This window comes from Lonchura striata, chromosome 9 (assembly GCF_046129695.1).
Source record: "Lonchura striata isolate bLonStr1 chromosome 9, bLonStr1.mat, whole genome shotgun sequence".
In the NCBI taxonomy this organism is placed as follows: Eukaryota; Metazoa; Chordata; class Aves; order Passeriformes; family Estrildidae; genus Lonchura; species Lonchura striata.
In genome coordinates, this window is record NC_134611.1 from 12493590 (window position 1) to 12506391 (window position 12802).

At 45.5% G+C, this 12802-nt stretch overlaps 1 protein-coding gene across 1 annotated transcript; it reads left to right on the forward strand.

Moving 5' to 3' along the window:
• Nucleotides 1–425: 425 nt before the first annotated feature.
• On the forward strand, nt 426–9073 carry ATPAF1 (ATP synthase mitochondrial F1 complex assembly factor 1). Its single transcript, XM_021528932.3, has 9 exons — nt 426–649; nt 1680–1788; nt 2342–2392; nt 3090–3152; nt 3783–3833; nt 5632–5679; nt 6581–6676; nt 7273–7380; nt 8291–9073. Exons 1-9 carry the CDS (start codon nt 459–461, stop codon nt 8483–8485), a joined length of 912 nt encoding a protein of 303 aa, XP_021384607.2. The 5' UTR covers nt 426–458; the 3' UTR covers nt 8486–9073.
• Nucleotides 9074–12802: the final 3729 nt, after the last annotated feature.

Here is a 12802-nt window from a genome sequence, read left to right on the forward strand (position 1 = left end):
GGGCGGGCTGAGGGCAGCGGAGCGGAGCGCGGAGGGAATGAGGGGAGCGGAGCGCGGAGCGGGCTGAGGGGAGCGGAGCAGAGTGGAGCGGAGGGCAGGCCGGGCTGAGGGCGGAGCGGGCTGAGGGGAGCGGAGGGCGGAGCGCGGGCCGGGCTGAGGGGAGCGGGGCGGAGGGCAGGCCGGGCTGAGGGCAGAGCGCGGGCCGGGCTGAGGGGAGCGGGGCGCGGAGCGGGCTGAGGGGAACGGAGGGCGGAGCGCGGAGCGGGCTGAGGGGAGCGAGGCGGAGCGCGGGCCGGGCTGAAGGCGGAGCGCGGAGCGGGCTGAGGGGAGCGGAGGGCGGAGCGCGGAGCGGGCTGAGGGCAGCGGCGCAGAGTGGAGCGGAGGGCAGGCCGGGCTGAGGGCGGAGCGGGCTGAGGGGAGCGGGGCGGAGCGCGGGCCGGGCTGAGGGCAGCGGAGCCATGGCGGGCCCGCTGTGCCAAGGCTGGGGCCTGGGGGCCGCCCTGCGGAGCCGCGCCGCGCTCCGGCCGCTCGGGCTGCTGGCACCGCCGGCTCGGGGCGTGCTGGGGCCGGCAGCGGGGTCGGGAGAGGCGGCGCTGGAGGAGAACCCCTTCTACGGGAAGTACCGGCACAAGATCCAGGAGCTGCGGAGGTGCGCCTGAGGGAGGCCGGGGCGGGCCGCGCTGGGCGTGCGGACGGGCGTGCCTGCGGAGCGCTCTCCTGGAAGGGGATGTTCTGTCTGAGCTTTTTCATTAGTTTAGGCCAATTGCCTTGAAATTCACATGTAGTCGACACCAGGTCAGTGTATTTCATCAGTATTCACTACATGAAATTCACATGTAGTCGATCACCAGGATCGTCTCCCGACGTGGTCAGATTGATGAGAGACAGTTTTGCGAAGATTAAATGAAAATTTTAAGTTAAGAACATGAATAAATATCATAGTAAACTTTTTAAAAGGCCAAGTGACGTTCATCACCCAGCAATGCTTTCCACCTTTGTAAATCTTTGGAACAGGCCAAGACTACTCCAGCTTTGGAAACCATTAGAGCAGGCAAAGAGTATTCCAACTTACAGTCTTCCATCTTATTATAAAGAAGGATTTGAACAGAAAGTGAGTAGGCAGAAGTTGAGTCTTATTCTAGGAGTAAGTCCATCTTCTGGCAAGACCACAATAAAACAGCCTATGGAAGAATCATGGTTTTGAATTATCCTGATAAAGATGGATTACCTTAGTTAGCAATATAAATTAATGAAGCAAAAGACTTCATAGACTCACTTACAGAACCGTGGAATGGCTTGGGTTGGAAAGCACCTTAGAGATGAACCACTTCCAACGCCCCTGCCATGGGCAGGGACAACTTCCACTAGGACAGGTTGCTCAGAGCCCCATCCAACCTGGTCTTGTTGGAATGCAGTGCCAAAAACAAATCCAAAGCCTTGGGTCATAGGAGATATTGTGCAGCAGCCTTCACAGTTTCTTAACTGTGCATTGATTTTTCCTGTTTATTGTCATAATTAAAAACTTAAGATTATTTAAAGCAAACTGGAATGTTTTAATTCTATGAATTTATGTCCAGTTGGACAAGGAGCAGGGAGTTGTACTTGCACTTACGGGTCTCTTCCAACTCGAGCTGTTCTGTTGCTCTGTTGTACTGTTAACAGTCCCTGTTCCAATTCAGGTCCAACCCAGATGTGTTTGAATCCCGTATGGAAAAAAGAAGTGAAGTGAAAAAGCAGCCCGTGGGACATTCCAAACAAGGAGAGTTTATCAGATGCATGGAGGAAAAGGCAAGGCCAATTTTCTTTGTAAATCACATACATTGATGCTCTGATGTTATTTTTATGGGATCAGCATAATGCTACAAACTTGAAGTATCCCTATCAGTAGGAGCTCTGAAATTTCACTGTGTGATGGCTAAAAGCATTTTTCTGTACTCCTCTATATTATTTTTTAGACTGTGAATTCTCTGCTTAAGTTTAATTAGTTTAAGTTTAATTAGTTCCAGATTATTTTGGCCAGAGGAGTGACAGAATCCTGCATTTATCATTTTTTTAGTGAAAGCAAGAAAACTGTTCAATAATATTGGATCCAAAATGCATAATAGTTTCCTTTTGACTAATCATTTGTGGCCATGAAATTCATAATACACATTAACTTACTAATCTTATTTACTTCATCTAATCAATTACTTATTTTATTAAAAATACACTGCAGTGATTTTCAAGAATCTTGAGCTCCCACTCGAGTTTTTGTCAGCAGGCAGGTTATGTGTGGCAGGGAAGGCAAGTCCATGGTGTTATGTCATTAGCTGTAAAACTAAAGAGGAATGTTTTCTTGCAGGCAGAACGCTTGGGCAGCAAGACATCAAAGGGAGGATTCACAAAGGATAAGGTAAGAGAAATGAGCCCATGTGCTAGGAGGGGACATGGTGGCAAGGCAAGGGTGTGGATTAACTTGCATTGCCACAGCCAGTTTCAGTCAAGAACATAAATCTGGTGTTCCTTATGCTGCACATAAGATCTTGGTTTACTGTTGGGATCCTGTTCAGCCTTAAAACTCCTGGCACTCTGGACACTTTTTTTTTTATTGCCCTGTCCTTTTTCTGTGACACCCTAGAAATGCCTTCCAGTTGGGGCATCTATTCTGACATTAAATGGAAAGGGTTAAGCTCCTTTTACAGCATGGAAATACATTTGCAGTGATCAGCCAGCCCAGGGACAAGAGAATTCTATTTCACATTCTTTTATTTCAGTAAATCTTCAGTGTAAATCTGCCAAAGAGCACATCTTTGAGATGACTGAATGCAAAATGCTGCAGCTTCTCTTGCAGCTTCAGTAGAGATCTGCACAGCTGAAGCAAAGCATGTGCTGTGTCCTGAAAGAATCTATTCTGCCTCGGTGTGTGAATCCACTTCTCAGTGTGTTGCTGCTGGATTTTATTTGGCAATTAAAGGGATTAAGTAACACTGTAAATTGAATCAAGCTCCTCTAGGTTGATTTTGTTCTCTGTAATTGCATCCATTCATTCTGGATTCTTACAAGGTCAGGGAATTGCCATCATGCCGGATTCTTTATGCTTTCTCTTGCAGACACTTGATTCAATTCTTAATGTTGAGATGGTGAAAGAAAAAACAGCAGAGGAGATAACACAGGTGATGGATTTAAATTGAATAAACTTTGCTTCACATCTGTGCTTAATAGTAATCTATGTGTAAGGATGGAAATTTTACTCAGACTGAAGAATAAAACACAGCCTGGAAGTATATTTACAAAAAGCATATTCACATGGGTATCCATAGGAGAAGATAAATTTTTCTCCATCTAGGTAAGTCCTCCTAAGATGTGCTAGGAGGTACGGTACACTGGGTATTGCCATCCTGCTGTGGTGAAGAAAGACTTAACACAGAGGAGCATCATGCAAAGATTTGCTTTCTGTTGAAAATGTTTTATATGATCTTTATTAAAAAAACCACCACCACCAAAAAAGCCAACCAAAAGTCATTAGTGTGACTGTTGGGAAAAATGTGAGAAGCACTTCTGATGGTTAATAAATACTGAGCCACCTCTGAGCCCACTGCTGATTTCTGTTACCTGGCTGGAATCTGCCTTTGGTAAATCTGGAACCTTTGCAGAAGTATGTTGCATTAGCAGGAAAGTCTGTCAGGCTTGATTGAAAAATGACTTCCCAAAGTGCTTACAAAGGTTAGTTGATTTTTAAAGCATTTAATATTATTGCTAAATGCTGGACTTTAACTGAATCTCATCATCTTTGTTTTCTGCAGATTTGGAATCAGTATTTTTCTGCAAAAGACACAGTTTATGCTGTTATTCCTGTAAGTACTTCCTCTATAGTTCTGCACTTGAAAAGCCAGCATGCAAAACTTTGCTTTCCAACTGAGATTCTGCTGTTTTTAAAAGCAGTCATTAAACGAAAGTGAGGTTTCAAGAACAAGCTTACTTTCTGGCCTGAGTGGTTTTATTGCCCCAAACAAAGGCTCTTGTTTTCAGAAATGCATTTCCCTTTTTTTCTCACTCAGAGGAGTCTCAATGAATCAAGGACTTTTTTCTGCACACCTGGCTAGAATTTCCAGGCTTACTTTAATACAAGCATTCAGCACTTTTTGCAAGTCCCTAGTGTTTATTAAGTAGCATTTGTATTTTTAGAGTTATTTTTCTCGGAGTTGCTGGTTTCTTTGCCCTCTTCCCTGCAGCACAGGCAGCTGCCTCAAGGTTTATGTGGCAATCCAAGAGCACTTGGCTGGTAACGTGCATGTGGCTAATCACTTAGAACTTACTTTCATACATTTACAATTATTGGCAGCACTGTCTTTCTTGAGATTGCAGGGTGTTTCCTGAGATAAGATCATACTTCTTACTCCTGATAACTTTTCCAGATGTTAATTGTTCTTAGTTTGCATTAGGCTGAAGGAGACTTTTTTCACTTTGGGGATTTCTCTTTATTCTTTTCTTCAGGGTCATTCTGTGATTGCATCTCTTAAATCTGTCTTTTCACAACTGTGTGTTCCTTGAGTTCTTGAAACCTCATTTAGATCTGGGGTCTGATTTGTAATTGTATTTGGCCCTTTGAGCTGCAGCTGAATTCAGTGGGAGGCAGTATTCTAGATGTGTGATGTGCTATACGCTCTGAAAGTGGAAGTGTGCGATTTGAAGTCAAGCAGCCGCATGTTTTGGTTTTCCCAGCGTGTGGATGTTGTGAAAATAGTTTGACTTGCACTTTTACTGTAGCAGAGGGCCAAAGCCAGGGAGTGCAATTAAAATGTAGGTCTTTCATTAGTGGGGCTGGCACTGTGCTTTGGTGCACTGTTCTAGGAGGAGTGTTGGAAGCTTTTTAAGGCTGCAATGCAAACCAGATCCCAGGCACATTAGGAAGCAGTTCATGGTGTCATCGAGGGGGAAAAAACCCCTTTGTCTTTTGCCAGAAGCTTTTTGTTGGCTGAAAGAAAGGCCTTGCATAATTCTCCCATGCTCAAAAGTACACACGAAGGAATTTCTTCTTGATGAATGGCATATGTTTTCTTTCCTGAACACCTAAGAGTAGATATTAATACAGTGCTGGGAAGCAAAAAAAAAAATATTAGGCAAAAGATCTGGGGAAACACAGAGAACATACGAATGAAATTGCCAGGCTTCATCAGGGCTGAAATAGGGTTGTGGTTTTAATTTAAACCTAAACAATAAGTATGTGATTGAGTGTATAGATGGGCTGCATTTTTATATTGAAGAACAGATGACAATGATGTAAATTCACAATTTGGAGCCAGGGATGTGTTGTCTCGCTCAGCTGTTGACACTACATTATGCAGTGGAGCAATTACTGAAAGAGGATGTAAGCCTCAGGCTTGGGGCCCCCAAATCCAAGGAATGAGGCTCTGGATCCAAGGATTTTGCTGCTGCATCTTAGAGATAACCTTGTTAAAACAGGATGCTGATGACTTTTAGGTAAATAAGAACTAAATGCAGCTTTCCAAGCACTCATTGCCATCTGGCCCCACAGTGGGACCTTCTCTAGATGGAAGCTGTACCCTGTAAAGGTTAATGAGGTGATTGTGAGCAGCTCTGCATCCACGTTTGTGGTATGAAAATTGAACTTCTCTTTCTCCTTCCCCAAAGGCAGACAAGTTTGATTTGATGTGGAAGAGAGCCCAGAAGTGTCCATCGGTACGTACAGCAGTGAGTGGTTGTAGAGCTGTAACACTTCTCTTCAGAGCCTGATCCATTAACTTTTAACCCTCTTGTGTTCATATTCATTGTAGCAGCCTGAGGTAAAATCCAGGTGTTCAAACTATTGTCCTGGTGCTCAGATAAAGCAGAGCCTATTAATTTGTATGAAACAGTTTGATCTGGATAGAAGAGATGGAGGGTTGAGAGAGCAGCAGCACAGAATCTCCCAGGGAGTGGAGACCTTACTGGGTTGATGGATTAGTCCTACCTACTTCACTTGCCAAGAGCAAGATCAAATGTATCTGGCTTCCTAAGCTGCTTGGAGATTGGGTGGTTATTTATAGCCTAAAGTGCATTTCTGTACACTGCACTGGCATTCAGTCAGCTGTCCTGTGAGATTTTCTGTTCCCGTGTTGTCCTTCCCTTGGCGTGGGAAAACGAGCAAGTCTGTAGCCTGTGGAGCTGTATTGATAGGCTGTAAATGTCCAGACAGAACATGCTTGCTGCCCGTTCTGGAGCAGCTGATAAAATGACTGGATTAAATACTCTGCTCCTTACCTTATTTTTGACCATTTCTGCTGTTAGTTTTCTAGGTGTGAACAAAAAGGTCAGAGGCTGAATGTTCTCCACTCTCCTTCCCTTTTATGTCTCGAAATACTGACAAAAGTATTTGTCAAGATATTTGCTAATGAATTAGTATTGATAGGGTAATTGTGCTTCATTGTGTGTTTTGAAGTCTGATTTTTGTTGTCCTGTCACTTATGATGGGACAAAGAAACTCTTTATTCTGTTGTGGTTCTCTCACTAAAGCATTAATGCTGGAGGCCAGTGTGACACAGACATAATTCTGTTCTGTGTAAGAGAAAATTAATTTGGTTTTTTTATAATTTCTCTGCAGTTTCTGTATGCTTTGCCAAGAAAAGAAGGCTATGAGTTCTTTGTGGGGCAGTGGTCTGGAACAGAATTACACTTCACTTCCCTGATAAATGTTCAGGTGAGTGTTTGAGATAAGAAGTTCAAAATTGACCTAGGATCCAGAAATAGATAGTATCAGCATATTGCAATATATGGTACTTAATAAGTAGTTTAGCCAACAGGTTAAACTGGTCTAGCTTAACCTGAAGAGAAATATCATGGTAATAGCTGTTATTAATTATGGTTTAATTGTACATTAGTTACAGTTAAATTAGTAAAGTTATGGGTATTAAGTGTCTCTGTAGTGTAGAGGATAATGAAGTAGAAATTCAGTAGACTCAAAACATGAGCAAGAGCCAAGCTTTTTAGAACTGTTTGTGCAAGGTACTTAGAATAGCAGTAGATGCTGTAAGATTAAATATCTTCCAAAAAATTGTGGGCTCTTTTGAATGCAGAATGGTCTTTAGTCATGTTAAAAAACAACCTAACACTGCAAATCCCTTGTTTTCTGTAAATACCAAGAATAATGAATTTCTAATTAGAACTGGCCCTTAAGCCCTGGGAAGTAACTGCCTCTGTGGCAGATAATGCTCAAAGTTTTGTAATCAAGCACCCAAATCTGCAGTGGGGTGAAGGTTTTTAAGGGATACTGACAGGTTTCTTTCTCTCCTTCAGACCCAAGGTGAAGGTGCTCCAAGCCAGTTGGTCTTGTACCATTATCCTGATCTGCAGAAGGACAAAGGGATAGTACTAATGACAGCAGAAATGGACTCCAAGTTCTTGGTAAGACAAGTCTGCTCATTGGCTTCCTTCATTTTATGCTGCAACTCCTCTTACAGTTTTAACTAAAATCAAATTACAGTGAAGCCTTTCAAAGACCCTTTGCCAAAGAATAGTCTCACTGTCTTACTTTAAACTAGTGTACTTAAGGCTAGGAAAAGCCAGAAGGGAATCATCAGTCTTTGGTGATTTCAGTTCATGTATTCTTATTTTTTTTATTTGGGTATTATAGTTGATAGTTGTAAAAGAACAAAGCTTCTGTTTTTCTTACTAACAGAAGCAAATTTAAAGGAAAACTGTTGCTACCTGCAAACAAGTTAAAACAGTGTTTGAAGCTTAATCCTGTTGGTCAAAGCAGGAGACTCCAGAGTTGTGTGTTCAGTTTGTGCACACTGTACTCTTTCCCTCTGTGTGGGAAAGAGACACACTATTATTGGCATAACAGTACCAGTGCCTGGACTGGTGGTACTGGGCACTCTAGTGGTGGAACAGAATTATTAAAATATCCCTCCTCTGGCTGACCTCCTGACTCCCCTTCTAAGTCAATGAGTGGAGTAATTGGTAATGCTTTTCTTTTTCCCTGTTGGATCTCAGAGCAAACAATCAATCTTTGCAAGTAGGTCAGCTGTAAGAAGGGAAAAATGAAGACTTGGTGCATCTTGCAGTGGGCAGGGATCACAAAAGACACACTTGGCCTCTGAGGCAGATGCACAGCAGGAGAGTTGCTAAAACACACACGGTGCTGAAGTGTTTAAGTAGGTCAGGAGCCCCAGGGAGGTGGTTTCTTAAGAGATTTGCTGAACTGAGTGACTCAGAGTTGAGCCACATGGGGAGTAGGAGTGTGGCATTTCTTCTGCAGTGGGACACTGGCACAGTCCCACCCTGATGGTGACAGCTCTGTTCTCACTCCCAGGGGGTCCACGATGCCCAGTGCTTGGCCAGCCAGGTGCAGCTGTTCTATGCCACGGATCGCTCCGAGATCTACGGATTAGTGGAGACCTTCAACCACAGATCCAGTGAATTCAAATACATGTCAGTTATAGCAGAGCTTGAGCAAAGTGGGCTTGGAAGAGAACCGAGACCTGAGCAGGCTTCTGACAAGTCATAGAGCCTGGCCTGTGGTGAAAGGAGCCAGCAGAAGCAGGGGGGCTTGGAGGGATGGTCCAGTGGCTTCTGTATTACCGCTTGGGTTTGACCACAGAAGGAGTCTGCAGACATCCTGGGAGAATGACAGTCAAGCCTGTCTGGCACTGATGCAAGATGAGGACTTGGGCCATTTGAACAACAGTAACTAATTGCTAAAAAATGGAGCCCAGTACTTCAGTGTAACTTCATCAGAAAGAGCCATTTTCCGTGTCTTGTAACTTCCTGCTGCCTGCTGGATTGTGGAAATCTGAAATAAAGTGACAAAATGGGACTATGTAACGGGCTGTACTGACATCAGGAAAGAGATGACAACCAATGTGTATTCTCAGTAAATGTATTTTAAATGCCCTCCATCATTATAATTGCATGGTTCAGTGCTTTTTAATCTGTGTGGAATTCATACAAGCTTGTCCATCAAGAAGAAAGAATAGGAGCAATGGTCTAAGACAGACATCTCTTTGTTTCTTTGTGAGGTTTCTTACACAGATATATATTGTGGTCTGGGCTTTTCTCAGGATTAAAAAACCAGTCACTAGATTTGTTCTGGGAACTTTCTGCTTCGTAATTGATTTATTAATTGTATCCTGTTGTGATGTTTCTGTCTTTGAAATGTTGTTTTTGAGCAGTATGAACATGGTTATATTTTTAATAGTGTAGAGGAATCATTGCCTGTTTTACAGGATTATTTTTTCTCAGGCTGCCAACTCACAAATGGCATTTGAAGAAAAAAAAATAACTCTTGTTCCCAATTCAGGAAAGACACTATCCATAATAAAGGAAAGATGGACTGGCATAGTGACAGAGAGATTCACTAGCCAGCTTCTTGTTTGTCAAGTGAAAAAAAAGTCTTGGTATGAAAATGCAGAGCCACTTTAACACAGCAGTGATGGTAAGAGCATGACTGCAGCAGGTTGGGGGTTTTAAACCTGCCCCAAGCAAAAGAATCCCAAGACTGATGCTTTGAGCTTCTCTTGTGTTCATTCCCAGGAGAGGCAGCAGCACATGCATGGACAAGGACACTGCAGCAGTGTGATGTGCAGCCTGTGGGGTTACAGCACTGCCACCACTGTACGGGGGGACACAGGACAGCCAGGAGCTTCCAGGAGCCACTCTGAAATACTTCCCATGCCTACATCAGACCCCCAGCACTAACTCATCCTTAGCACTGATTATCTCTGGGCCACCTTGTCAGCCTTGTCAGCCTGCTGGAGCTGCAAGCATTCATTCCCTCCTTTGCCAGAGAAAGGGGGGAAAGAAGGATCTGCAGTTTGTCTCTCTGTAGGAGGGTGTGGCTGGTGTCAATTTTCTTCATTAACCACAACCTGATAAGAAGCTGTGATGAGTTATGAAGGTTTCTTACAGCATCTTTTTGCTGTGTAGTTGTAGGAGCCCGTTGCTGTAATGCCCACTGTCACGCTGTAATTCTCAGCCCCTTCTTTGCATTACATGACCTTTGAAAGTCCCTTCCAACCCAGCCCATTCTCTGATTTTATGACATGAACACTTCAGCTGAGCACTAAAGCTACACAGTGCAGTTTTTTTGTTGAGCTCTGTTTTACCACCAACTCTTAGGTGTGAAGTCCTGTCCATTTAGGAATGGCAGAGGATGTTTCTAGAAGAGGCAGAGCTTCTCTTGGGGCCTGGCTGAGAGGAGATGTCCTTGGTCCCTGGTAATGTCTTTTGGCTACTGTTCACTGAGTGTGTGCAGAGCAGGTGAATAATGAATCATGGGAGGCTTGCATAGAACTGTGATAATCTGAACAGCAAATCACCTTTATTAAAAGGCATTTCTACTTCTGGTTTATGGCCTTCATGCTCCATTTATCATTTTTCCTTAGCTGATAGAAGGGCTGTTTTGATTAATAATTCACTTCCTACTTTGAAAAAGTCAAAGTTGCTGCATTCATTTTTAATCTAGCTATAATGTAACATCCCCGAGAGTGAAATATAAGGCTTCCAAATCTACACCTCAGCCTCTTTCTGAGCATAAAAGATCAAATTCTCAGGTATAAGGCTGTAGTGATCTACCTGTAGTTTTGAGTGGTGTTTTTTTCCTAAACCCATCATGTAATTTTTTTCCTAAAATAAGAACTTCTCCAGGGTTTTAAAAAAGGCAGAAATGGCCAGTGACGAGCTTAAAACTGGGATGATAAAAAGGTCCAGCAGAATCTAATCCTCTGTCCCACTGAATGACTGCTGCAACGAGGAGTAACCCAGCTGAAGAACTGGCCCTACAAGCCACCCTTGCTGCAGAAACCAGCGGTGATGTGTGGCTTCTCCAGTGCCTGGGATGCATTTGTGCATGAGCTGTGCTGCCTGGCACAGCCATGGCACAGGCTGACCATGGGCATGGATGGGCACTACAAGCTGCAGAGTGGACACAGACCCCCGGGGCTGTCTGGCTTTGTGCAAATCAGCAGCTGCACCTGTTTTAACCCACTAAAAAGTCACATAGAATTTGTAAGATTTGATGCCCTTAGGATCTGTGCTGATCATGGGGAGAGAGGTAACAGAGGGAGAAGGTGGCTGTGGGATTCATGTGCCATCCAGCCACTAGAGGGAAGGGTTGTCTCCTGATTCTGAGCTCTGGGCACACACACAGCTTGTTTCGGCCTGTCTGCTCAGTTTCGTAAACTTTGTGAGTTGTGTGCCGAGAACCATACAGATGCTCAGGCTGCTTCTGTATGGTCCATAACGAGCTGGGCTGCGCTGAGTTCAGCTCACGGTTCCACCAGACCCATGTCCTAGATCCTACCTGAGCTGCCTCGGGAGGGCAAACATTCTGCAGTAGTTTCGCAGCATGTTTTGCTGATTGCCAGTCTTTTTTGGGCCAGCACCATCCCAAGATGGATGTGGCTGGTTTTACTAGCCGTCAAATGGGCACGTTCAGGGCGAAGAAGCCCAAGACTCCCAGTGGCCCCGTGTAAGCTTCAGCCCCTGCAGCATCCTGCAGCGAGGTGCTGTAGGAGCCCCCTCAGTGCTGTGGTCTGTCTCCAGCTGGAGGAGAGCCCAGGATGGGATGTGGCAGGAATTCCTGCTGGGAGTGGTGGTGCAAGTTTTGCAGGCAAAGGCTCATTGTTACCAGCATCCCAAACCTCTGGCTTGCCTACCTGCCCCCATCACCCTGGGGAGATAAAGCCAGAGTCAGTACGGCTCCCAAGGGAGGAGGTGGCAGTCAAAGCAATCAAGGAAGTGCAGATTGATAGATTAAGTTCTTACCCTCCCTTAAAATGATGACTCCAGTGCTTTTTCATCTGTGCCTGGCTTTTTTCCCTGTGCCTTAGAAAATGGCAAGACTCCAGTGCCCTCTGACCCACGGCTGTTCTCACTCCCTTTCTCTGAGTTTGCGCAGGACATGGTGGAGCAGAGCAGAGCAGGGGAACTGACTGTTCCCAACGCTGCATAGCTGTTTTCTGGACACGTCCTGTTTCTCTCTGGGAATAACCAGAGCAAACCCACTGCTGCCTTTGCTTTGTCTTCTGGTCTGCACAGGCATTCACAGCCTTCCAGCCCAGTCTGGGAACAAGCATCTCCCCAGCTGCTGGAGCGGCAGTGCCCATGAGGTGCCGTGCAGGGCATTGTGTGAGAGCCCAGCGCAGCGGTGGGGCTGGCAGGGGCTCCCCCTCCGTGTCCTGACGAGCCTCGCAAAGCTGCTTCACTGCCCTGGGCCCCTTCCCGTGCCTGCCCCTGAGCTCCGCTGGAGCCGCCAGTGCTCCGGGCTCGCTTCCGCCCTGCTTCCTTCCCCGGATAAATCCAGCCATGCACCTGCCTTCAGGAGCGAGGCCAGCATTCCCCTCTTCCTTCCTCCAGGGAAGACAAATGCCCTCGTCACAATAACACATCCCTCCTTCCCCAAAGCTGTTCCTCATACCTTTTCCTCTCTCCCAAGGGACTCCTGCTTCCCCTCCCCACAGCTGGGATACTGGGTAGCTCTGGGACTGGGCTTTTTGAGGTTTCCAAAACCTCACGTGAGGGAGCAAGTCCCTGAGCAGGAGGTGCTGCTCACCCCTGTGGACTTGTGGGGCTGCAGCTGATGTAACTCCAGCCCTCCTGCTGCTTTCCTGGCCCCTCTCTTTTGGCTCCAGACTGCTGAGGGTGGGAGGACCCCATCTTGCATGGATTTTGGCTCCATCTTGCCTGGATGTAAATCCTGGCTATGAGTTGCCTTTGGGATCTTTGCTATTCAGCCAAGCCCCCTTACTTTTGGATTTCTTCCCATTTTCTGCAGTGATTTCAGCTGAAAGTTTCCTCCTGGCTTGGCATTTGCTGTTGGGAGTTA